The sequence below is a fragment of the Primulina eburnea genome, chromosome 3 (assembly GCF_022965805.1).
Source record: "Primulina eburnea isolate SZY01 chromosome 3, ASM2296580v1, whole genome shotgun sequence".
Taxonomy (NCBI): Eukaryota; Viridiplantae; Streptophyta; class Magnoliopsida; order Lamiales; family Gesneriaceae; genus Primulina; species Primulina eburnea.
The window spans coordinates 48,320,373-48,343,307 of NC_133103.1; the positions used below are offsets into that span (position 1 = coordinate 48,320,373).

At 35.5% G+C, this 22,935-nt stretch overlaps 3 protein-coding genes across 3 annotated transcripts; 2 read left to right on the top strand and 1 right to left on the bottom strand.

Annotated features, from left to right (window-relative positions):
• Nucleotides 1-7,234: 7,234 nt before the first annotated feature.
• LOC140827421 (uncharacterized) lies at nt 7,235-8,518 on the top strand. The gene has a single exon (XM_073190088.1). The coding sequence runs from the start codon at nt 7,235-7,237 to the stop codon at nt 8,516-8,518; it is 1,284 nt and encodes a 427-aa protein (XP_073046189.1).
• A 5,693-nt stretch (nt 8,519-14,211) lies between these two features.
• Nucleotides 14,212-18,984, top strand: LOC140827754 (auxin-induced protein PCNT115-like). Its single transcript, XM_073190568.1, has 5 exons — nt 14,212-14,488; nt 15,979-16,176; nt 16,320-16,492; nt 16,866-16,968; nt 18,567-18,984. Exons 1-5 carry the CDS (start codon nt 14,252-14,254, stop codon nt 18,930-18,932), a joined length of 1,077 nt encoding a protein of 358 aa, XP_073046669.1. The 5' UTR covers nt 14,212-14,251; the 3' UTR covers nt 18,933-18,984.
• A 151-nt stretch (nt 18,985-19,135) lies between these two features.
• Nucleotides 19,136-21,037, bottom strand: LOC140827755 (oil body-associated protein 1A-like). The gene is made up of 3 exons (XM_073190570.1): nt 20,722-21,037; nt 19,886-20,289; nt 19,136-19,533 (listed from the first exon to the last, which is right to left on the bottom strand). The coding sequence occupies exons 1-3, from the start codon at nt 20,856-20,858 to the stop codon at nt 19,355-19,357; spliced, it is 720 nt and encodes a 239-aa protein (XP_073046671.1). The 5' UTR covers nt 20,859-21,037; the 3' UTR covers nt 19,136-19,354.
• Between the last annotated feature and the right edge of the window lie 1,898 nt (nt 21,038-22,935).

Genomic DNA, 22,935 nt, shown 5'->3' on the forward strand with positions numbered 1-22,935 from the left:
AATTCGTGTCTATTTCTTTATTGCATTTACTTATCATTTCATAGTTTTAAAGATGCATTGTTGAAGCATTTTATGTGTTCTTAAAATACCAAAATATTGTACACCAAGTGTTTGATAAAATGCTTCAACTGAATATTTTAACTCATTCAACGTGCATATATTTTAAATGGTTTACAAATTATTTATTCGGTTTCTACGAAGGATTATTTCGAGTATTTTCCGCTTGGTTTGAACACCAAACTCGATTTAATTCATCGGTGTTCAATATTTCAAGAACCGAGCTATTTTAGCTCAACGATTACCCCCATAATCGATCCTATCAATTGGTATCAGAGCGGGTTGTTCTTGAAAGAACATTGAAACTGATTTTGATGTTTAAAATTCATTATTTCAGATTTTTTACACATATATATGCAAAACTGAATTTTCGCGCAGCTTGTAGCGACCATGGGAAAACTGACATATCTCCTTGCTCGGGTGTCCAAATGACAAACCGTTTTTTGCGTTGCAAACTAGACTCGTAGAGGTTTACAGCGGTATAAAATTTGCAGCCTAATTATGCTTGAGAAAATGCAGTTTAATCTTTGAAGACAGAGCATATGTGCTGCGGCAGAAAATGAGCCATGGAGAAAATTGGTTAGTTATCCCTCTTCTTTTATAATTTTCAAAATTTCAAAAATATAGGGGGAGAACTCATTATAGTTTTAATGAGTATGTTATTTTTAAATATTGAGGGGGAGAAAATTTTGTGCACAAAATATTTTGAAAATGTGACTTTTTGATTCACACAAAAAGGGAGAGAAATATGTTAGTTGAGTTGATTGTTTATTAAAGTTTTGTGATCATAAAAAAGGGGGATATTGTTGGAACTTTTCAAGTTCGCAATCTTGATTTTGATGTTAACAAAACTTGTTATTGTGTTTCTAACATATTTACTCAAGTGTGAAGTTGCAAACACAAGAAGCAAACCGAAACTGAATTCTGCACAAACTGAATTTCTGGCGAGCTTCTGTATTTTGAAGACATCTCTCAGCTGGATGATCCAAACGACAATCCGCCAATTGGACTGATTAGAAAACTCAATTTCGAACAAGTTGTATTTCACGTCAGTTGGGCAAAATCGGATGTTATCATGGCCTAACTGATCGCTGAACTACCGAACTGATCACACGAAAACAGCAATCAGTTGGGTTTGAGCAGCTGCGGTATTTTGGTCATATCTCTCAGCTCAGTTATCGAAACGAAGCGATTCAGTATGCGTTGGAAAGACAAGACAAAGATCTACAAATCATTAAGAGAAGTCAAAGTCTGAATCGAAGCTTAAGATGCTGCTAAATGGTGATGAAGCTACTTGTTCTGCACAAACTGAAATCAGCTGGGCTGATTTCAGCACACCTGCTGAAACTGAACTGACCTGCTGAAACTGAACTGAACCAGCTGAACTGACCAACTGAACCAGACTAACTGAAAGACCAGTTGAGTTGACCAGAGTTGACCAGTTGACCAGAGTTGACCAGTCGGAAAAATGCCCAGTAAGCTGAATTTGACCGTTGCACTTCCCGAAACAGTACAGAAACTTTCCAACGGTCATATTCTTGTGTCTAACGTATATCATTGTTGGGGCTTATAAATACAACATCTTGAAGATCAAACAAGAGCTTTTGAAGTGGATTCAAAGCATGGGCACTTAGCATGAATATATCCGCTAGTTGAGAGCACAAGCCCTTGTGTGAGGAAACATTTGAGATGTACACTGTAACTGATAAATTCCTCACACACAATCACTCACACATATACAGAGAGTTTGAGCTGAAAAGTTTAGTTGAGTGAGTCTTTACACAAAGACGTAAAACATTGTGTTTGTAGTTTTTGCATATGAGACATTAAACAATATGCTGATTGTGAGGTGCTGCCTACAATCTTGAGTGCTAGGAGTTCAGTTTTAGGCAGTGGATAAGTCCTAGCTGAATGGGTTTGTACAATGAGTTGTATAAATCAAAGTCTTCTAGTGGATCCTTCCCAAGGGGAAGAAGGGGTGACGTAGGAGTGTTTGAAATCTCCGAACATCCATAAACAAATTCGTGTCTATTTCTTTATTGCATTTACTTATCATTTCATAGTTTTAAAGATGCATTGTTGAAGCATTTTATGTGTTCTTAAAATACCAAAATATTGTACATCAAGTGTTTGATAAAATGCTTCAACTGAATATTTTAACTCATTCAACGTGCATATATTTTAAATGGTTTACAAATTATTTATTCGGTTTCTACGAAGGATTATTTCGAGTATTTTCCGCTTGGTTTGAACACCAAACTCGATTTAATTCATCGGTGTTCAATATTTCACGAACCGAGCTATTTTAGCTCAACGATTACCCCCATAATCGATCCTATCACATAACATTGTGAATATTGTTTTTCCACAGAGAAAATTCGATGAAAATCCGGATTTTGCTAGAAATCCAATATTTGTGATTTTTGATGGTTCAGTGGTGTTAATTCGACGTGGGTTTCAATTCTGGAATTTTTTTTTGAAATGATATTTGACGTAATTATCTCAGTAATTTTGGATAGTGATTACTCGCTAAAGCTGATTTTGTCTCTTATGAGAACTTAGTTTCTGACTATTGTCTGGCTATGGAGGTGGATGTACATTCTGGACAAAAAAGGGGGAGAAGATGCGACTCAAACTCAAGGGACTATGAATTTAAAGGATCACATGATACCATCTATCTGATATCTTTACTTGATTTCATTTTTAATATTCTGCTCTGTTAAAGTTCTGCTTCCCTGATGTGATTCTGTTTTAATGAACTGTTAATGCTTTTTGCAGGTGTTGTCTCAGGTGTTGCCAACACGACGAACAACACCCGTACTAACTTGATTTTATTCAGGAGGAATTGAGGGGGAGTTAACTGGAGATTAACTGAGAAATTGAGTTTGATTTGATTTTGTCCAGAAAGGCAACAAGGGGGAGATTGAAGGGAAATATAATTTCCATATTAAATTTATTTCTCAAGATATATTCTTCCTTGTTGATATGATATTTAATATTTAATTATTGTTTTGTCTTTCTAGATAATTATGTTAAGATTTTATTGTGATATAATATCTTCCTTGAATTTAATTTCCTATTGATAAGATTATGTGGAATATTGAGTTTTACTTTTCTAGATATTATATTTGTGATAAATATCTTATAGATATAATATTTATGATAATGATTTACATGATATGGTATTATTGATTTGTTTCAAATATAATTCTTGTTTACCATATCTTGTAGATTTCTTTATGGAAGATAAACTTTAGGAGAGATGGAAGCTATACATAAGAGGTGATCAACATGAGGTGATTGAGGGTGGATAGAGAGAAGATTGTAGAGAGAGAGAGACTAAGAGAAATTCATAGAGTTTTAGTGAAGGAGTTTTTTTTGTGGGAAAGTTTTCGTGTGAGGTTCTTGGAGTTTTTCGTGGGAGATTTTCGTGGCTCTCTTTTCCTCGGTCAAATATTCACTCACATGTGCACGTTCAGAATTTCAGAGAAAAATTTATTCAATAGACGTTGCTGTTTTGAAGAGTGCTGGTTTACGTGTTGCCCTGAATGTTGCCAACATCTACAGACAACATCCGTAACGATGTTGGCTGAAGATCGTGTTTAGCTGCTCGTGTTTTTAGGGATCTCATTTTTGCTTTCTTATTCATGTTTTAATATTGTTGGTTGTTTTCAGAAAGCTTTACTTTCTCAAAGTGTTGAGGAAATTGATTTTTGTAAAAATCACTAGTGATAGGTTTTTGTGAACGGTTAAGTTTTCTAGTGATTAATTTTTGCCATAAGGCACCGCACAAGTATTTATACTTGTGCATATTTAATCTTGTCCATCTACTTATTTCAAGTCAATTTGTGTTATAAAAGTTAATTTTCCGCTGCGTGTAGATGTTGTCCGAGATGTTGTAACATCTGGCACAACATTTAATTCTGATAAAACACGAATTTACTAATTTACATCATATTCTGATATTCTCGTTAATTTACATATCTGTCGGAAAAATAAACCTTACACAAATAATTGTAAAATAGTAGAGGATAGATAAGCTTATATATAGCATTTAGAGAGAGGCGAGTCATAGATGATTTATGACACATGGTATGATTGTTGAATATTGGCGGTCATACTATAATTAAAAAAAAGTTACCGTAGGCTAAAGCATGCTAGTAGAATATTAATAAGTGTAGATATTATAACAATATAATAATTTATACATACGCTATGAAATTTTTGCAGGTATCACATACTTAGAAAGTATACAAAGTTTAGCTATGTTCATATTATTACAAGCTGATTTCATCCTTCGTCTCTAGCTGTTGAGTTGTACATGAGGAAAACAAATCTGATAATAAAGTGAATTAACCTCTAGCATATTGATCGGGATCCAATTATAAATTTTTTTAAATGTGAACGAAATTATTGAGAAATTTTAGTCATATCAATGATGTAAAGAATAAAATAAAAGCAAGCACTATAAATGAAGGTTTTGTTAAATATAATTCAGAGTTCTTAGTAGGTCCATATTAATTTTTTGTAATTAAACATTTTTTAGATTGTAAGATAAATGTTTTACTATTTGCTTAATGTACATACTGAGTTTGGCGGATTATGTTGAGACTCAGCTCTGTTTCGATATCGACTGCATAGTCTAGCAGAAGAAAAAACTTTGATTCCATATTAATTGCTCTTCGGAAGATGATGGCTCATACCGCATTTGAGAAAAACATTTCCATCAGTTCCTCGACTTCTTTTTGAAATAGAAAGTTGTAAGAACATTGGCCGCAGTCGATACATTCACAGTAAGGATTGTTTTCCATTAGAGTTGGTTTAGGAGCAGTAAGTGTAGATATTGAAGAAATAGTATTGAAATTTTCAAATACTTTATCGTAAGGTAAAATAAGGTAAATGAACTTATATATGTTATTTGAGTTAGGGTGAATCATAGATGGAGCATGATACATGTTGTGATTGCTTTTGGCCATTTCAATAAAAGTAGATTAGTCATTTCTAACTATTGACAAGTATTAGACCATAGGCTATTGTTTTAAAATAAAATAGAAAGCTTAGTAATCAGATTATTTAGTGTATTTTTCCAGGTGTAATGTCTTAGAAAAGTTATATATTAGCTGTTTTTTTTAGGTGTTGAAGGAGTGAATACTGGTATGAATAACAAAGCATTACTAACCTACGACAAAGTTGTGATGAAGTTTGTAGCTAAAAAAAGTTTTAAATTTGTCTTTTTTTTATGAAATTATTTTAAATGATTGAATATTGATAACATTTCTTATTTCGTTTGGTGTACAAAAATAATATAGCAATATTTAGTTGTAAGTTGAGGATAAAATATGATGCTATGTAAATAAGGTTGAAAAGTTTTGGATATGATAGAGCATATTATGATATCATTTAATATAGCTTTAATAATTTTAGTTGTACAAATATCTTATAGTTTTATAATTTTGAAATGTATCTGTGTACATGCTTTTTAACGTTTTGGTTGGAAATTTTTTTTTCCATATTTTCCTAAATTATACCTTTTCTTTACGCAAAATAAAAAGAAATAATTTTTTAAAAATGGTTAATTTCCTCATATACAACGAAGGCGAATTTTGCAGATCCATAACAATTAGCTTAAAACCCTTTCACAAGAACAACAAAGACTTTCAATCCCTTAAATCAAATCCAAGCTAGATTCTCTGGTTGTCTGAGCTATGCGTTAAAATAAAGACCAAAAAACCAAAAATCCCAAAGCATAAAAAAAAAAAATCACAAGCATAAAAAACAGGAGACCAAACTAGAAAACAATACAAAATCCCAAAAACCACTGCATAAGCAACAACAAGACAAATAAAACGCAGGACACTGATAACAAGCCGAAACAAATCCGAGGGAGGGAGGAAAAAGCGAGCTAACCCACAAATTTCTGTTGGAACCCAGGAAGAGAAACACCCGTGAAGCCGAAGCCGAAAGGCCTAAAAAATCAAGGAAATCAATATAGTCATCCGCATCCTCAAAGCACTGACAAACAAGCATTAAAACCAGGTACGCTATAGGTAACTGGGAAAGTGAAACGAAGCATTCCAAAAAAAAAAGCGAACAATGTTACCTGAATCAGACAACAAGGAACATAACAAGGAGCAAACAAACCTCAACAAATATGATCTTTCTACAAAAGAAAATAATAACAAGAAAATAAAATACTTTACAAACAAAAATGCAGAATTGAAAGGGCCATGCTTTACGGATCAGAATCAAATGAAGCAAAGCATAAACCGTACGAGTGGACGACCCGAGAACCCACCATAAATGGTATAATCCCTCACATTACCCAAAAGAACATAAACAAAATACAATCATTTCAAGCAAAGACAAGAAAACCTCTTCAGAGATATGTCCGAGAAACACAATTAGTCAATTTGAGATAAAATCCAATATATCCCAAAATCACTTAACAGAAGGTACTATCAAGAAGCATAGAAACCCAATGTGAAGAACATCACCTAAAAAAGGGATAACAATGTATTTCCGAGGAAAGAGAACAAATTATCCCAAAAAAAACGAGCGAAGAACACCATATTCAAACAAATCCAATGAGAACACGCACCAAATTGACGCTTTCCAACGCACAGGAGGTCGTGCCGTGGACAAAACCGTAAACACAGAAAGACGGGAGGTATATATTAGATGTAGTTAGCTGGTTAGTGGTTAGTTGGTTAGCTGGTTAGTTGTTTAGAAGTTGGTTACAGGAGGTTAACACTCCAGTTGTATAAATACCAAACATATACATTGTACATCGAGTTAGTTCCTTCTTCTTCAATAAAATGAATTGCTGCACTATCGTAAAGCTTCTGTAACATGGTATCAGAGCAGCTTCCATTTCAAATCTGATTGCTGGAGAGATTCATCGGAGCGGAAGAACCAAACAGTTATCTGCGTTTCCGATTTCTGATCGACTATTCCAAATTCCATTGATCTGGTGTAATTCTCTAATTCCCAGCATTCATTCGATTCAGCGATTCCAGAATTCATGACGAACACCGGTGCTTCAGCATGGAATTTGCCGATCCGACCTTCAATCGATGATCCATCGAGTCCATACTTCCTCCATCATTCCGATAATCTAGGACTCACTCTTGTTTCCCAACAACTCACAGGTGACAATTTCACATCATGAAGTCGAGCGATGAAAATTGCTCTTTCTGTCAAGAACAAACTAGGATTCATCGATGGATCGGTTATCAAACCGTCAGAATCCGAGCCAAATTTATTGAACGCATGGAGTCGCAACAACAACATAGTTATTTCATGGTTGCTGAATTCTGTTTCTAAAGACATTTCATCCAGTGTTTTGTTTGCCGAATCAGCTATGGAAATTTGGAATGATCTCAAGGAAAGATTTCAACAAAGTAATGGTCCTCGAATTTTTCAACTTCTTCGAGATCTGCTTCGACTTCGTCAAGATCAAGACTCTGTTAGTGTTTACTTTACTAAGCTTAAAGCTCTTTGGGAAGAGTTAAATCACTTTCGCCCTATGTGCAACTGTGGGAAGTGCATCTGTAGCGGGGTGAAGAACATCGAGGCATACGTTCAAATGGATTACACATTGACATTCCTCATGGGACTTAATGATTCATTCACACACGTCAGGAGCCAAGTGCTACTTCTTGATCCTCTGCCACCAATCAGTCGAGTGTTTGCGTTAATTGTTCAAGAAGAATGGCAAAGAGAGGTTGGAGCATGTCAAGGCACTTCAAATCAAGGCATGGCTTTTACACTAAAAAGCGATCGTCCTCAGACACAACAAGGCAGTCGAAGACCACAACAATTCCAAAGAGGAAGGCCATATTGCACAACTTGCAATGTTCCAAGCCACACGATTGAGACTTGCTATAAAATACATGGTTATCCACCTGGATACAAGAATCGGTTCAAACAGGGAAATAGAGTTTCTACTGCTCCTGTTAATCAAGTGGCTGGACAAGCTAATGTGTCTGAAAACCAGGACAGCTCCACCATTTTTCAAAATTTCAACAAAGGACACATGGAACAATTAATGGCTATGTTCATCCAACAACTTTCATCATCCGACAAAAAGGTTGATATACAAGACAATGCAAGTAATCCATCCACATCAGGTACTTGTTTCTCTATCTCAGTTCCAAGTGCATTGAATATCCCTACATGCTGGATAGTCGACTCTGGTGCATCTAGACATATTTGCTCAAACCGGGATGCTTTCATTTTCCTTAAGACAATACAGGGTTCAAGAGTGACTTTACCTAACAATGAATATGTGGATGTACACTTTTGTGGTGATGTTAGATTGGGCACTTCTTTGATCCTTTCGGATGCACTTTGTATTCCAGAGTTCAAGTTAAACTTGCTATCTGTCAGCTGCCTCCTTGAGCGTACACAAAATGTGATGACATTCCGTTCTGATTCATTTATGAATGATTGGCAAAGGTAAGAAGCTGGCAGGGCTATATGTTCTGGACTCAACTATGATGCATTCTGACATCCCCATAAATCTGGTTGGAACTCAAACTTGGCACCAGAGACTTGGACATCCCTCAATGAAGGTTATGCAAATTCTGAAACCTCATTTACAGGTTAAGATAGACAATTCTTGGCATGACAATATATGTCCCATTTGTCCATTAGCAAAACAAAAACGTTTACCGTTTGTCTAGCATCATAATGTGTCTGCTTGTGCTTTTGAACTCATACACTGTGACATTTGGGGGCCTTATCATGTTCCTACATACAATAATCAAAGATACTTTCTCACCTTGGTTGATGACTATACAAGATTCACATGGGTTTTTCTTATACAGCATAAATCTGAAGCAACAACGATGGTCTCTCGATTTTGTACAATGATTGAGACACAATTCAGTGCAAAAATCAAAGTATTCCGCACTGATAATGCCAAAGAACTAGCATTTACTGAATTATTTTAGCAACGAGGTATCCTTCATCAGTTTTCATGTGTCCACACTCCTCAACAAAATTCTGTTGTGGAAAGGAAACATCAACATTTGCTTAATGTGGCTCGGTTATTATTCTTTCAATCTAAAGTACCTATTCGCTTGTGGAGTGAATGTGTACTAACAGCCACGTATTTGGTGAATCGTATTCCATCACCATGGACAGCCAATAAATCACCATATGAGTTACTCTATCAACAACAAGTGAATTACGCACACCTTCGAGTATTTGGGTGTCTTGCCTTTTCATCCACTTTAGCAGCTCATCGTGATAAATTTATGCCAAGAGCCCGTGTGTGTGTCTTTCTTGGCTATCCTCCAGGCATAAAAGGTACAAACTGATGGATATTAAGAGCAAGGAAGTTTTCATTTCACGTGATGTGAAATTTCAAGAATCCATCTTCCCTTTTCACTATCTATCCCATGAAGAAAGTGTTGTTTATCCATTTCCTGATATTGTTATCCCCACTCCAGCACCAATAGATGCTTCTGATCCTCTGGACTACACTCCCTCTTCATTTATCCCACCAGAAGCAGCTGTTCCCGGTGCATCTCCTGGTTCATCCCCTGTTCTATCCGAATCACCAAATTTGGCCCCCACTCGTACTTCCACAAGGCTTTCCCGGCCCCCTTCTTATTTACAGGAATATCATTGTCACATGATAACCCACAATACTGCTCCTTCATCAACAACACCGTACCCCCTTAGCGCCTACATCTCTTATGAGGCACTATCTCCACCCTATCGGAATTTGGTGCTCAACATATCATCTCAAGTTGAACCTCAATTCTATCATCAAGCTGTGCAACTTGAGCACTGGAGAACGGCTATGCAAGATGAACTTGATGCCATGCATGTAAATAACACCTGGTCGGTGGTTCCACTTCCTCCGGGCAAACATCCCATTGGTTTTCGTTGGGTATACAAGATCAAACATAACTCCGATGGCTCTATTTCTAGATATAAAGCTCGATTAGTAGCCAAGGGCCATACTCAACGCGAAGGCGTGGATTTTTTTGACACTTTTTCTCCTGTAGCAAAACTAGCCACCATCAAAACTGTACTAGTTAGCAGCGAGTCAACATTGGCATCTCGCTCAATTAGATGTTAATAACGCCTTCCTCAATGGTGATCTCTCTGAAGAAGTGTATATGGATCTTCCACTGGGCTACAAAGCGCATGTTCCATCTTGTACAGCCGATTCAAGATATGTTTGTCATCTGCATAAGTCCATCTATGGTCTTCGTCAAGCTTCATGACAATGGTACACCAAATTTTCCAACGCATTGCTCGATTCAGGATTTGTGCAATCCAAGTCTGATAACACTTTATTCACCAAGGACTCGGGCCATAGCTTTATCACCTTGTTAGTTTATGTCGATGACATCATCATTGCAGGAACATCTGTTCAGGCCATTCAGCAGCTGAAATTTGATCTTCAAGGCAGGTTCAAACTCAAAGATTTGGGTGATCTCAAGTATTTTGTTGGCCTTGAGATAGCTAAATCCTCAACTGGTATTTACCTTTCTCAACGCAATTACGCTCTTCATCTCCTTGAAGACACTAGTTTCCTAGCGTGTAAGCCTGCAACCATGCCAATGGATCCACGTTCACGTCTTACCTCTACTGATGGTGATCTTCTTGCTGATATCACAGCATATCGACGTCTCATTAGGCCGCCTTTTATACCTCACCTTAACTAGACCTGATATAATGTTTGCGGTGCATAAACTGAGCCAATATGTTTCTAAACCACGTACCTCCCATTTGCATGCCATCCAGCAAATTCTGAAATACATTAAATCCAATCCTGGTCAAGGGATATTTTTCTCAGCTTTTTCACCAATCCAGCTCCGAGCTTTTTCAGATGCTGATTGGGCAGCGTGCAATGACACAAGGAAGTCGATAACCGGTTTTTGCGTCTTCCTTGGTGATGCTCTAATATCGTGGAAATCTAAGAAACAATTGACAGTCTCTATATCCTCCACTGAGGCAGAATATAGAGCCTTGGCCACCACAACGACCGAGATAGTATGGCTCACACAATTGCTCAAGGACTTGCAATTCCAAATTACCACACCGGCTGTCATTTTTTGTGACAACCATTCTTCTATTCATCTAGCTAACAACCCTATATTCCATGAACGAACCAAACATATCGAGATCGACTGTCACTTCATACGAGACAAGATCAAGGAAGGATCCATCAAGCTGCTGTCAATCAGTTCGCATCTCCAACTTGCCGATATGTTTACTAAGCCACTCCCACTCTCCACACTTTCCCTTTTAATGTCCAAGATGTCGATAAAAAACATTTATAGTACATCTTGAGGGGGGCTATTAGATGTAGTTAGCTGGTTAGTGGTTAGTTGGTTAGCTGGTTAGTTGTTTAGAAGTTGGTTACAGGAGGTTAACACTCCAGTTGTATAAATACCAAACATATACATTGTACATCGAGTTAGTTCCTTCTTCTTCAATAAAATGAATTGCTGCACTCTATCGTAAAGCTTCTGTAACAGTATACGGTGACCTAAAAAAGGGTGAACAACGTATTTCCGAAGCAAATGAGAGCGAAACACAGGCTGAACGATGCACAAAGAAAACCAGATGGTAGACGGCGATAGGGAAGAAGACGAACAACGAACAAGAAGGAGGAGGGAAGAAATTTGGGAGGGAAGGGTCGCAAGCAGATAGGAGCGAAAGAAGACGAAGGAAAAGAGAAAACCGATTACAACAACTCTAAGACAAGCAACTTTCTCTTGACAGCGAATACCCTGTTTTGTTGGAAGACCCAGCATAGAACACGTGTTTTTTTTGTTACTGGCAACCGTACAAAAACATGCTCATATCAAATTTTTCGTGCTTTCATATATGTAGATATGTAAGAAATTTTGTTACATGTAAGACACCAAAAATATATGAAATTAATTCTAGAAAATTGAATTATTTTTCCAACCGTTTCGTCTGTTGATCATTTGTATAATTGGTTTATGAGATATAAATAAACAGCAGAGCTGCTCAAATCTAGTTGGTGTAAGCTCGAAATACCAACTTGATGTTGCGACCACTTGTTTGTTTAGATAACATACAAATTAGTCGAGCTAATCTGCATATGAATTGTAGGCTTTTGAGTTGTCTGTTCATCTTTTTGGGTTTTTGATCATTTCGATCACCGAGTTATGAGATATTATCGAAATAATTCGACTCGTCAGATTTTCAGCTTGACCACATTTGAGTTTCTGCATCTTAAATTTTCCAATTGACATCTCGCAACTACGTTAGAAACATACTAACAAGTTTTAATATCATTGAAATCAAATTTGCTAACATTTCTACATCCCAACAAAAATATATGTTAAGCACCTCATTTCTGGTTTTGTGTTCGCTTATTATTTATTTTTATTTGCGAAAATAAGATAATATTCAATTATAGACTAATAAATAGCGAATTATGCAGAAAATTCTAAGATTCTTAAACATAAAATCGTGAAAATAAGTGGAGGGGGGCTAGTAGATAGATCAATGAACTTTGACCGATCAAATTATAGATTTAATAAGGGATTGTCCCAAGGTCGGCTTTGCCTTCAACGGTCCCAATCGATTCGGGGCCGTGGCTTCTACATCGTACTGAAATTTGGTCAACACGTACATGAACTCAATTTAAATGCTGATATTGGGTTTTGAGTTTGTATGGATCAATTTTGTTGGTTGAAGTTTTCTTATATAGAAGACAGATGAAATCTAACTGTCGGACTGAAATTTTGACAGTATATCGAGTTTGGACAAACACTTGTGTGAGACGGTATCACGGGTCGTATTTGTGAGACGGATATCTTATTTGGGTCACCCGTGAAAAAGTATTACTTTTTATGCTAAGAGTATCACTTTTTATTGTGAATATGGGTAGGGTTTACCCGACTCACAGATTATCATCCGTGAGACGGTCTCACATGAAACCCACTCTCAAGTTTGATATACATTATAAATATTAGATTTGGATATCTCTATCGACCATTCTGAAAAATAGGTTTCTGGTTGAGTTTTTAATTTCTAAATCTTCTGAAATTTTTATTTGCTCTATTTTGTTTCCTACTTGTTTCATGTAAAAGAGATATTTTTTTTTCCAATGTGATATATGTTTGTTAAACTGTGTGTTCATCCCAACATAATTTTGATTTGACGTTTAAAATTTCCATGAAAATTAGCTAACTGTGCAAAAGTTTTAAACTTTGTGAAATAATTCCAAATTTTTATGGCAAAAACTTGTGTGACAGATCGTATTTTGTGAGACGAGTCTCTTATTTAGGTCATCCATGAAAAAGTATTACTTTTTATGCTAAGAGTATCGGTAGGGATGACTCGTCTCATAGATAAAGATTAGTGAGACTGTCTTATAAGAGACTTACTCAATTTTTATTAGAGAAACAAAAACTAAACTAAGCACGTTTGCATGTTGAGTGGATCTCATGTGAGACCATCTCACGGATCATAATCTATGAGAAGGATCAACCATACTCATATTCACAATAAAAAAATAATACTCTTAGCATAAAAAGTAATACTTTTTTATGGGCGACCCAAATAAGAGATCCGTCTCATAGATACAACCCATAAAACCATCTCACACAAGTTTTTATCTTACATGTTTCATTTTAAATCCTTAAAAAATTCAGAGTTGCTATATTTTATTAACAAAATAGTTATTGGGTTATATTTATTATCAAAAAAAGTATTTTTTGAAATATAATATTATTTTCTTGTATTTTACTTTCATATAGTTAAACAATTTTCTAAATTTATAATTGGCTATACTTGAAAAACACAAAAAATAATAATAAATAATCATTACTATTAATATATAATCATTATTATTAGACTTTAAATACCGATTTGACACAATCCAAACCACTAGCACAAATTTGAAAAAATTAATTTCGAATAATTCCTTTCTCAATAATGCCATATTGTATTATTTTATTATGACATTTCATTTTCACAGAAACGTGTAATATAATATAATATAATGCATGCAAATATATCCTCAATAAATTCGTTCTGTACACTGCCGCCAGATACTATTTGCTTCAAAATGAATTATTGAAGTTCTTTTGAAATATTTTTTTTTTTCAAAAAAGTGCAAATCTTGGTGACATTATATATATTCGGAAAAGGGAGACGAGTTTAGTATCAAAACCAAAGGTCGGAGAAGAAAATGACTTTACGTATGACCATGACAATGCCGGCCGTGCCGAGGATCCAATTGGGCTCGAATGGCTTAGAGGTGTCGAAAATCGGGTTGGGATGCGTTGGCATGTCCGCGACATATGGTCCACCCAAGCCCGAGCCTGAAATGATCAAGCTCATCCACCGCGCCATCGATTCCGGTGTCACTTTTTTCGACACATCGGATTTCTACGGGCCATACACCAACGAGATTTTGTTAGGCAAGGTGAGCTGCACACCCCCCTTTGTCTATGGTTTGTTTTTTGTTTATTTGAGGCTTCAGTGTCTATTATTGAATGAGTGAATCTCATGTGAGATCGTCTCACGGATCCTAAGTTGTGAGACGGGTCAACCCTACCGATATTCACAATAAAAATTATTAATCTTAGCATAAAAAGTAATACTTTTTCATGGATGACTCAAATAAAGATTCGTCTCACAAAATACGACCCGTGAGACCGTCTAACACAAGTTTTTGCCTTATTGAATTGTATGTGTTTAAGAGATATGTTTGTTTTTTTGTTATTTCATATTTTTAATTTTTTTTAAAAAAAATTAAAATTTAATTTTGCAAATACATTTGATAAATCATGTTTAAAAAAAAAAAATTTGAAATTAAATAATTATGTATGGAAAAACCAACCCTCATATTATAGTATTAGAGTAAACATATTTTTTTAAAAAATATCATTCCTCAATAAATGTGTTGATATCATGGCCAATATCGATGACAATGAGTCGGGTTTTGGTAAGATTCCATACACTCTATCAACATATCTATTTTATTATATTTATATGCATATCATACTCATCCAATATTCGTTGAAGGGTTGAATAACTATATTTTACATAAATATCAAATTACTATGTATAATTACATTTTCTCAAATCTGAATTATCTCGAGTAAAATATGAATATTTACTAAATTCTTGAGAACAATGAGGAATTTTTTTAATATAAAAATTAGCAAATTAAACTTTATAGAAAAATAATAAAAATTAGAAACAAATTATCATAAAATCATTATCCAACAAAATTAACATCACCTCTATACCAATAATTTTTATTTCATCCAAGTAGACAAAAACATATCAAAATTTACTTCATAACCGAAAAATCATATATATATATAATCTGATATTCGGGTCGGGTATGAGTAGAATACTATATGAACCGTCTCTATCTCCACACCCGATTATTCAATTATTTAATCATGTAAAAATTATCTTCCATGACCTCCTCTATTTGAACCGGATATTGAATTCACCATCAAGCCCTTGTGGCCGGTAACCGTCTAACCAAGCCCAAGCTAACAACTTGGTGGGTTCCGTTCGGACCCTATTATTTGTTATTTGTTATTTTTATATTTTTTCTATAATTTTTTAATTTTAATATTTCTAAAAGAAAAATAATTCATATACATTTTTTTATTATTATAAAAAAATTCATAATTTTGAACACAGACAGATTTTGATGTAAATAAATATTTGTCAGTCTTATTTATTTTTATTAATTTAGTACTAACGATGATGGATTTCAAATATACTCAATATCATACTCGATATTAGTTTATTCAACGGGACTTTCAACGAGGCATGTGTAATTTATACACTTATATATGTGTGGATTATATTTACATAATTATATTTCATTTCTTATTTTGTGACCATTGAAATTAAATATACTTTATTCTAAAAATTAATTTAATTATTTAGGCGTTTAAAGGAGTGAGAGAGAGAGTAGAGGTAGCTACTAAATTTGGGGTACGTTTGAAGGATGATAAATTGGAAATTCAAGGCCATCCCAGATATGTAAGGGAAGCATGTGAGGCGAGCTTGAAACGTCTCGATATCGATTGCATTGATCTCTACTATGTTCATCGGATCGATATTGAAGTGCCCATCGAAGTCACGGTTCGTCAATCATAAACTCCACTCGATTCGACTCGACTTTTTTTATTTATTTTTCCTACTTCTACATAATATCCTACTATTTTTATTTAAAAAAAAAAAAAAAAAACTCATCACTAAATTCGTTTGTGCATGATTTTCCTAAGATGTGGGAACTCAAGAAACTCGTCGAAGAGGGGAAAATTAAACACATAGGGCTATCGGAGGCATCGGCTTCAACCATCAGAAGGGCTCATTCTGTCCATCCACTGACGGCTGTTCAGACAGAGTGGTCTTTGTGGTCTAGAGATTTAGAAGAACAAATTGTTCCCACTTGCAGGTACAAAATAGGAAAATTTTTGTATATGTGTAACTTTGATCGTTTACTTTGTCAAATTTCAATTCTAATAAGTTATTTTTATCAAAGTAGCACTGATGTGGTGATGACAAAACGTTGACTCACATGTACAGTGCTATGTCAGCGTCCGCTCCAATAAAAAATGAGCAAATCTATCGAAAATTCACGAGTACATGAGAAGTAAGACAATTTTGATAACAAAAAGTACATAGAGGAAAACATTATAAAAAAAGTAGTTTTCACTATAATAATAATAATGTATCATGTATTTACATATTATAAGTTGATTTAATTTATAATATTTGGAGTGGTTCACATTTAGATTTATTAATATATTTAGATAATTGGTTTTTAGGGAGCTTGGTATTGGGATTGTGGCTTACAGTCCTCTTGGACGTGGTTTTCTTGCTGCTGGTCCTGGCTTCATTCAGGATTTGGCAGAGAGTGATTTTCGTAAGGTTTGTCAATTGTTTGTTGTCAAGTGCTGGCAAAGATGATTTATACATTGGGACGATTTTTTATTTTTTTTAAATGAAATTACTTCAATTAAATAAGATAAAAAAGAATAGAGATACAAGGACACTGGGCATTCCTAGATAAAATCCAACAAAGAACATCAAATCTAAACTAACCTATTGCAACACAACCAATACATTAACAACAAAGTCATAGTTTAACTTTAGTAATAACTACATATCTATTACAGTAACCGCATTTGGGATGCACCGAATATGAGAATCTTGATTTTCTTTATTATAGCCGCAACATCCGGCTTTTCACTTTCGAAGATTGCTCTGTTCCTAGCATTCCAAACATGATAAACCGTACCTGCGAGAGCCATACATCTCATTGTGTTAAGGACAGAATTCCCACGGTATGCCTCTCGAAAAGCTCTAAGAACAGCAGCGGCTAATCCCATTTGTTTCTTCATATCCAACCAATTGCGGACTTCATCCCATATGTTCTTCGAAATGCTGCAAGAGAAAAATAAATGTGCATTGGATTAAACGCACAAGAGTCATCTCGAAGAGGACCAAGTCTATCCCGAGTGAGCAGCTTGGTGTGTGCAAATAGCCATAGAATAAACCCGTGCTTTGGCAAAATGAATGTCTTGGATATTAGAGATTTTCATTGCCATCTTCCAACTTTTTGGGCAAAGAAATCATAAACATTCTTGAGACCCGTCGTTTTGCCAAATCAACTGCTCAAACACATTATAGCCCCATCAATCGAGCCCAACACACCTATCAACGTGTCTTGAATACCAATGATCTGTTTAATTAAAGGTGATTCCTCTTTATGCCACTCTCAATGCCACACGTTACCATATTTACCATAGGCGTGATTCACCCATTTAATCCACCGATTGTCTTTCTTCAAGTGAATCTTCCAAAGTGTTCCAAGCATGTAAGTTTTTCAGCCCCCAACCACCATCTTCAATTGGTTTGCGCAATGATTCCCAAGCAATAGGAGGGCGTTTACTTGGCCATACAAATTTTCTGCATAATGAATAAATAATATCCAAAATATTAGCGGGGATAGGGAGGATGCTGGATGGATAATACTTTCGTGACGGCCGACATAGATTCGCCCACTATTGCTATCGACATAGATTTCCTGAGACTCGCCCACTATTACTACGAAAAAAACCTTGCACATTTCCTTATCTGCTATTAGTAAAGTAAGCAACTTCCTTCAGTTCATGTCGGGTTCTGTATATAGATATATATTTTTCAAATCCAATTATAACCACTTCGTTTGAGCTCTTTCTAAAAAAACTTTTCTAAATTATACCAATGTCATTCCACTTTCATTTCACTTACTTTACGTAAACTATCGTCCTTTCGGGTTAAGTTAGTGTTCAATGAACCTCACTTAGAAAATTCCTTACAACAAAATTTCTAGAATGTGGTTGTTGGAGAGCGCTTCGCATCACGTCAATCTTGTCCCTGGACAAAAAATATTTATTCATAGTGGAATTTGTGCGACATTAAAAAGAGTGCGAATAGTATTTCAATTTATCCACTTTGTACTGATAAATTTTTCAAATTCTCAGAGATTTCCAAGATTCAAGCAGCAAAATCTTGAGCAAAACAAGCATATATACAACCGCATTTGCGAAATGGCAGACAGAAAAGGATGCACCGCCGCTCAACTAGCACTAGCATGGGTCCTCCAACGAGGGGAGGATGTTTGCCCCATACCCGGCACAACCAAGATTGACAACTTCGACCAGAATATTGGAGCACTGATGGTGAGCTTGACATCGGCTGACAAGGCCGAGCTCGAGTCTTACGCCACCGGCGATATCGTTAAAGGTGACAGGCATGCCTTCATGTCACAAACTTGGATGAATTCGGAGACACCTCCATTACCACTGTGGACATCAATGGAAGGGTCTTCAGCAGAGGCTTTGGCCTGATTCCCTGCGTCCTGGCGAGGCGAAAAAGTGATGTTTTGCACCAGTTTTCAGTTGAACTCGTGGATAACCAATAATTTTACTTGGCGGTAAAGTCATAGATTTTTCAAGGTAGAGTTCTTGAATCCGAATCTTATGATGTGAGCCAAGCGGAATATGTTTTCAGCAAGGTTTATTTCGTGTGTAATGTTTATGAAACCATCGAGTTTAGCAAAGTTCTGTTGTTATTTGTATTGGAATTATATACCCTGGAAATATAGTGCATTTACAGAAGTTCGTTTCTTTTCATATGCAAGCATATACACTCGTACGTTAATGACAAGTGATACTTCTTCATATGCGCCCTGTCGAGCAACCTATATACATGCCCAGGAACAAAACAACAGGGAGTCGAACACAGAAGTACCAAGCACAGCTATGTAAAATCAGACGAAGACCCTAGCTGTTGATCGAGTCGCCGGATTGCAATCGACCTCCTTGAGCACCGTCCGAAGCCCTTGTCCACCCCCATTCGCCATCGGATCTATCCCGCCAGCAGGGCCCTCCATGTACGCCCGATTCTCCCTCTCTTTTGCGAATGAAACGTTGTAGCGCTTCTCGACATCTGCATCGGACATAGTATTAACCTCTCAGAATAATCAAATTGTGCAACACAAACAATGTGCATCTAATTAGTATAGAGTTAAGTTCACAGACACCATCCATCGGGTATGTCTCCACCTAGGAATGTTGTTCAATACGAATTGGAAGCTCACCGTTTGTATCCTACTAACTTATTTCCAAGGCCTAATGGCACCAGAAAAAAACGCAATTCTTCTCATTTGATGGGGAGAAATTCCTTTAATATCACTTTGAACTGAATCTTAATAAAGATTCCACGAAAGAACTGGCGGAATTGCAATCGAAATCGGATAGCTAATCTTGTTCTAAACTGATAAATCGAAACAATACAATACCTTGGGCAAGGTTGTCATTAAGCTGGCCATCGCTAGTGAAAGCCATCATAATTTGTGGGATCCCAAGAGGCAGATCGTCGCCTCTATCCACCTGCCAAAAGTGGATCACCTTCCCATAAGTCTTGCACACGTTTTCGAGATCCTGCCGCTGTACCGGCCCGGGGACGGTGGGCAAGAAAAGCAAGCCACTCTTGACCTCGTACTCGTGGGAGTGCCAGAGCCTCTTCTCTTCCTCGGGTAAAGTCGAGAACAGATCCTTCGACACGACGTACTCGAGCCCGATCAGACGTGCATTGTCGCCTTCCCCGTCGTATATCAAACACTGCCTGAATTCCTCGTTCTGGTGCCCACAGAAATGGTGCGCCTCCACTTGTCGAGTCATGTCGTGCGCGTAGAAATGAAATCTAAATACTCAAGATTACGAGTTAAATGGCCACAATCAAATTCTTGACATAGAATACTTTCGTGAACAATTTGTTTTCATGTTATCTCAAGCGGATCAAACTTTATGAATATTTTTCTAAAGGGGTCCAAGAAAATGTTAAACACTGAATCAAATTTGATATTGGACGAAATTCAACCATGCAAGAACTATACAAGTACTATCCCAAATCCTGAAAATGGTACAAGTTTAATCAAAATGCCTCGTATTGAACAAATTCTGCCTAAGATTTCATATTCCAACATCCCACTAATCCATATTTCATTTTAAAATCAAGTTTCTTCTCATCTTACCTATAATCATAAACGGTTTAATTTGTTTTAAGAACATTTTACTGTAAAATTCACCCAATAGAAGAGATTTAACTACAAGGATTTAAGTAAAAGGGAGTTACGCGCAGAGGTGCTGATGGATCTTGTTGACAGGGCCAAAACCTTGAATGGCGGCGGTGGCCTTCTCAAGAAGGGCGGTTGAAGTCTGCGTTGGCTCGCCGGGGACTTCGGGATGAGTCGGAATGTTCACTCCTTCCATGGCTACAGTAGCTTAATCAACTGTATTCTGCGACCCGATATCAAGATTATTTCTTTCCCTGTAAAATTTCTTGATCTTTGTTTTACTTTCTTGATCTTTAAGATTTATATACGATTTTCGAAGATTGATAAATTCATGCAGACTGACGCGTGGGGACACATGGCGGATGGAATCCCGAGTTAGGCTAATTAGGTGTTTCGTCTGGGATGACTCTACGAGAGAGTGTTTGTATAAAATAGATTTCGTTTTTTTCTTCCTTTTTGGAAATATAGATGTTTTTGTGATTTAGTACAAAATATAATTTTTTTACATGAAAAAATTTAATTCTCATCTCAAACTTTAAATCTTGAGACGGTCTCACGAATCTTTATCTGTGAGACGGGTCAACTATAGTGTATTCACAATAAAAAGTAATACTCTTAGCATAAAAAATAATAATTTTTCATGGAAGACCTAAATAAGAGATCTGTTTAACAAAATACGATATGTATGACCGTCTCACATAAGTTTATGCCCAAAATGTTGAGTGTCGGCTTTACTTGTTCATTAAATAAATTAATAAGTTTATTATGAAACAGTCTCAAATATCTTTACTCGTGAAATAAATCAATTATGTTCATTAAGTAATATTTTTTACATAAAAAATAATATATTTTTACAGATAACTCAAATAAATATTTGTTTCATAAAATTAACTCATAAGAATATCTTTTTATGAGTGGGTCTCATGTGACACCGTCTAACGGGTCCTAATATGTGAGACCCGTAAGACGGGTCAACCCTACCCATATTCACAATAAAAAGTAGTACTCTTAGCATTACAAATTATATTTTCATAGATGACCCAAATAAGATATCCGTCTTACAAATACGATACGTGAGACCGTCTCACACAAGTTTTGTCTCTTTTTATGTGAATAGTAAGAGGATTTTAATTAATTATTGTGAAATAACAAAATTAGGCGGAAATGGAACGGGCTGTTGCACGTGGATCATTTACAATTGGATGGCCCTTGTGTTTTTTAAAAAACAAGTTTAAAAAATTATTTTTAAGATAAATTTAATATTCACAACTTTGGGTCTTTGGAACCGAATCAATTTAGACGATCAATGTTTTAATTGATTTTAAAATTAATCAAACCGTAAAAATTAGTATGATTCGAAATTTAGATAAAAATAAAAAATAAAATAAATCAAATCAAACATATCCAAATCGATAAAATTAATATACAAGATTGATTACATGATAAATTTTGTTTGTTTAGTTTGATTTTATTAGAAATTTGAATATTTTATTTGATTTTTATTTGGATTCTATCATTAGGTAAGCTTTGTGACAATCCAATTAGATTGATAATTTATTTATTACAAATTTATCCTAAATAAACATAATTACAATCTTAAAGAAGTAATATATATTTTTATATAAATGTACAAATTATATAGAGTGAGTCTCATGTTAGACCGTCTCACGGATCTATTCTGTGAGACGGGTCAACCCTACCTATATTCACAATAAAAATTAAAACTTTTAGCATAAAAAATAATACTTTTTCATAGATGACCCAAATAAGAGATTTGTCTCACAAATATGACCCGTGAGACCGTCTCACACAAGTTTTTGCCAATTATATAATCTCCATAAGTATTTAATGTATGATTTTTACTTATAATCACTGCGTCCATAATCAAATAAAATGTTTATTCAACTTCTATCAAGTGTTAGAATATGTCTCTTGTAAGAGAATCTCACGGATCTTTATCTGTGAGACGGGTCAATCCTAACGATATTCACAATAAAAAGTAATACTCTTAGCATAAAAAGTAATATTTTTCCATGGATGATCCAAATAGGAGGTCCGTCTCATAAAAGTGATCCGTGAGACCGTCTCACGAGAGTTTTTGGGCAGGTTGTTAATTGCCGCCTTTCTCAAATTACAATATATTGTACATTAATTTACTATAAACTTAAATAGTTAAAAATTAGTCATTCAAATCAGACCAAACTGCATAGAATTCATGGTTTTGGTTTGGTTGAGTAATAAAAGAAAATGGTTGGTTCAAAATTTATCTAACA

What these genes read in the sequence shown, in the direction of transcription:
- LOC140827754 (XM_073190568.1), top strand. Translation starts at nt 14,252, where the DNA reads ATGACTTTACGTATGACCATGACAATGCCGGCCGTGCCGAGGATCCAA. An exon ending in ACGAGATTTTGTTAGGCAAG is followed by an intron (nt 14,489 to 15,978) that starts GTGAGCTGCACA and finishes TTAATTATTTAG; the next exon opens with GCGTTTAAAGGAGTGAGAGA. An exon ending in CAAATTGTTCCCACTTGCAG is followed by an intron (nt 16,493 to 16,865) that starts GTACAAAATAGG and finishes ATTGGTTTTTAG; the next exon opens with GGAGCTTGGTATTGGGATTG.
- LOC140827421 (XM_073190088.1), top strand. Translation starts at nt 7,235, where the DNA reads ATGAAAATTGCTCTTTCTGTCAAGAACAAACTAGGATTCATCGATGGA.
- LOC140827755 (XM_073190570.1), bottom strand. Translation starts at nt 20,858, where the DNA reads ATGGAAGGAGTGAACATTCCGACTCATCCCGAAGTCCCCGGCGAGCCA. An exon ending in ATCCATCAGCACCTCTGCGC is followed by an intron (nt 20,290 to 20,721) that starts GTAACTCCCTTT and finishes TTGAGTATTTAG; the next exon opens with ATTTCATTTCTACGCGCACG. An exon ending in TAATGACAACCTTGCCCAAG is followed by an intron (nt 19,534 to 19,885) that starts GTATTGTATTGT and finishes TGTCCGATGCAG; the next exon opens with ATGTCGAGAAGCGCTACAAC.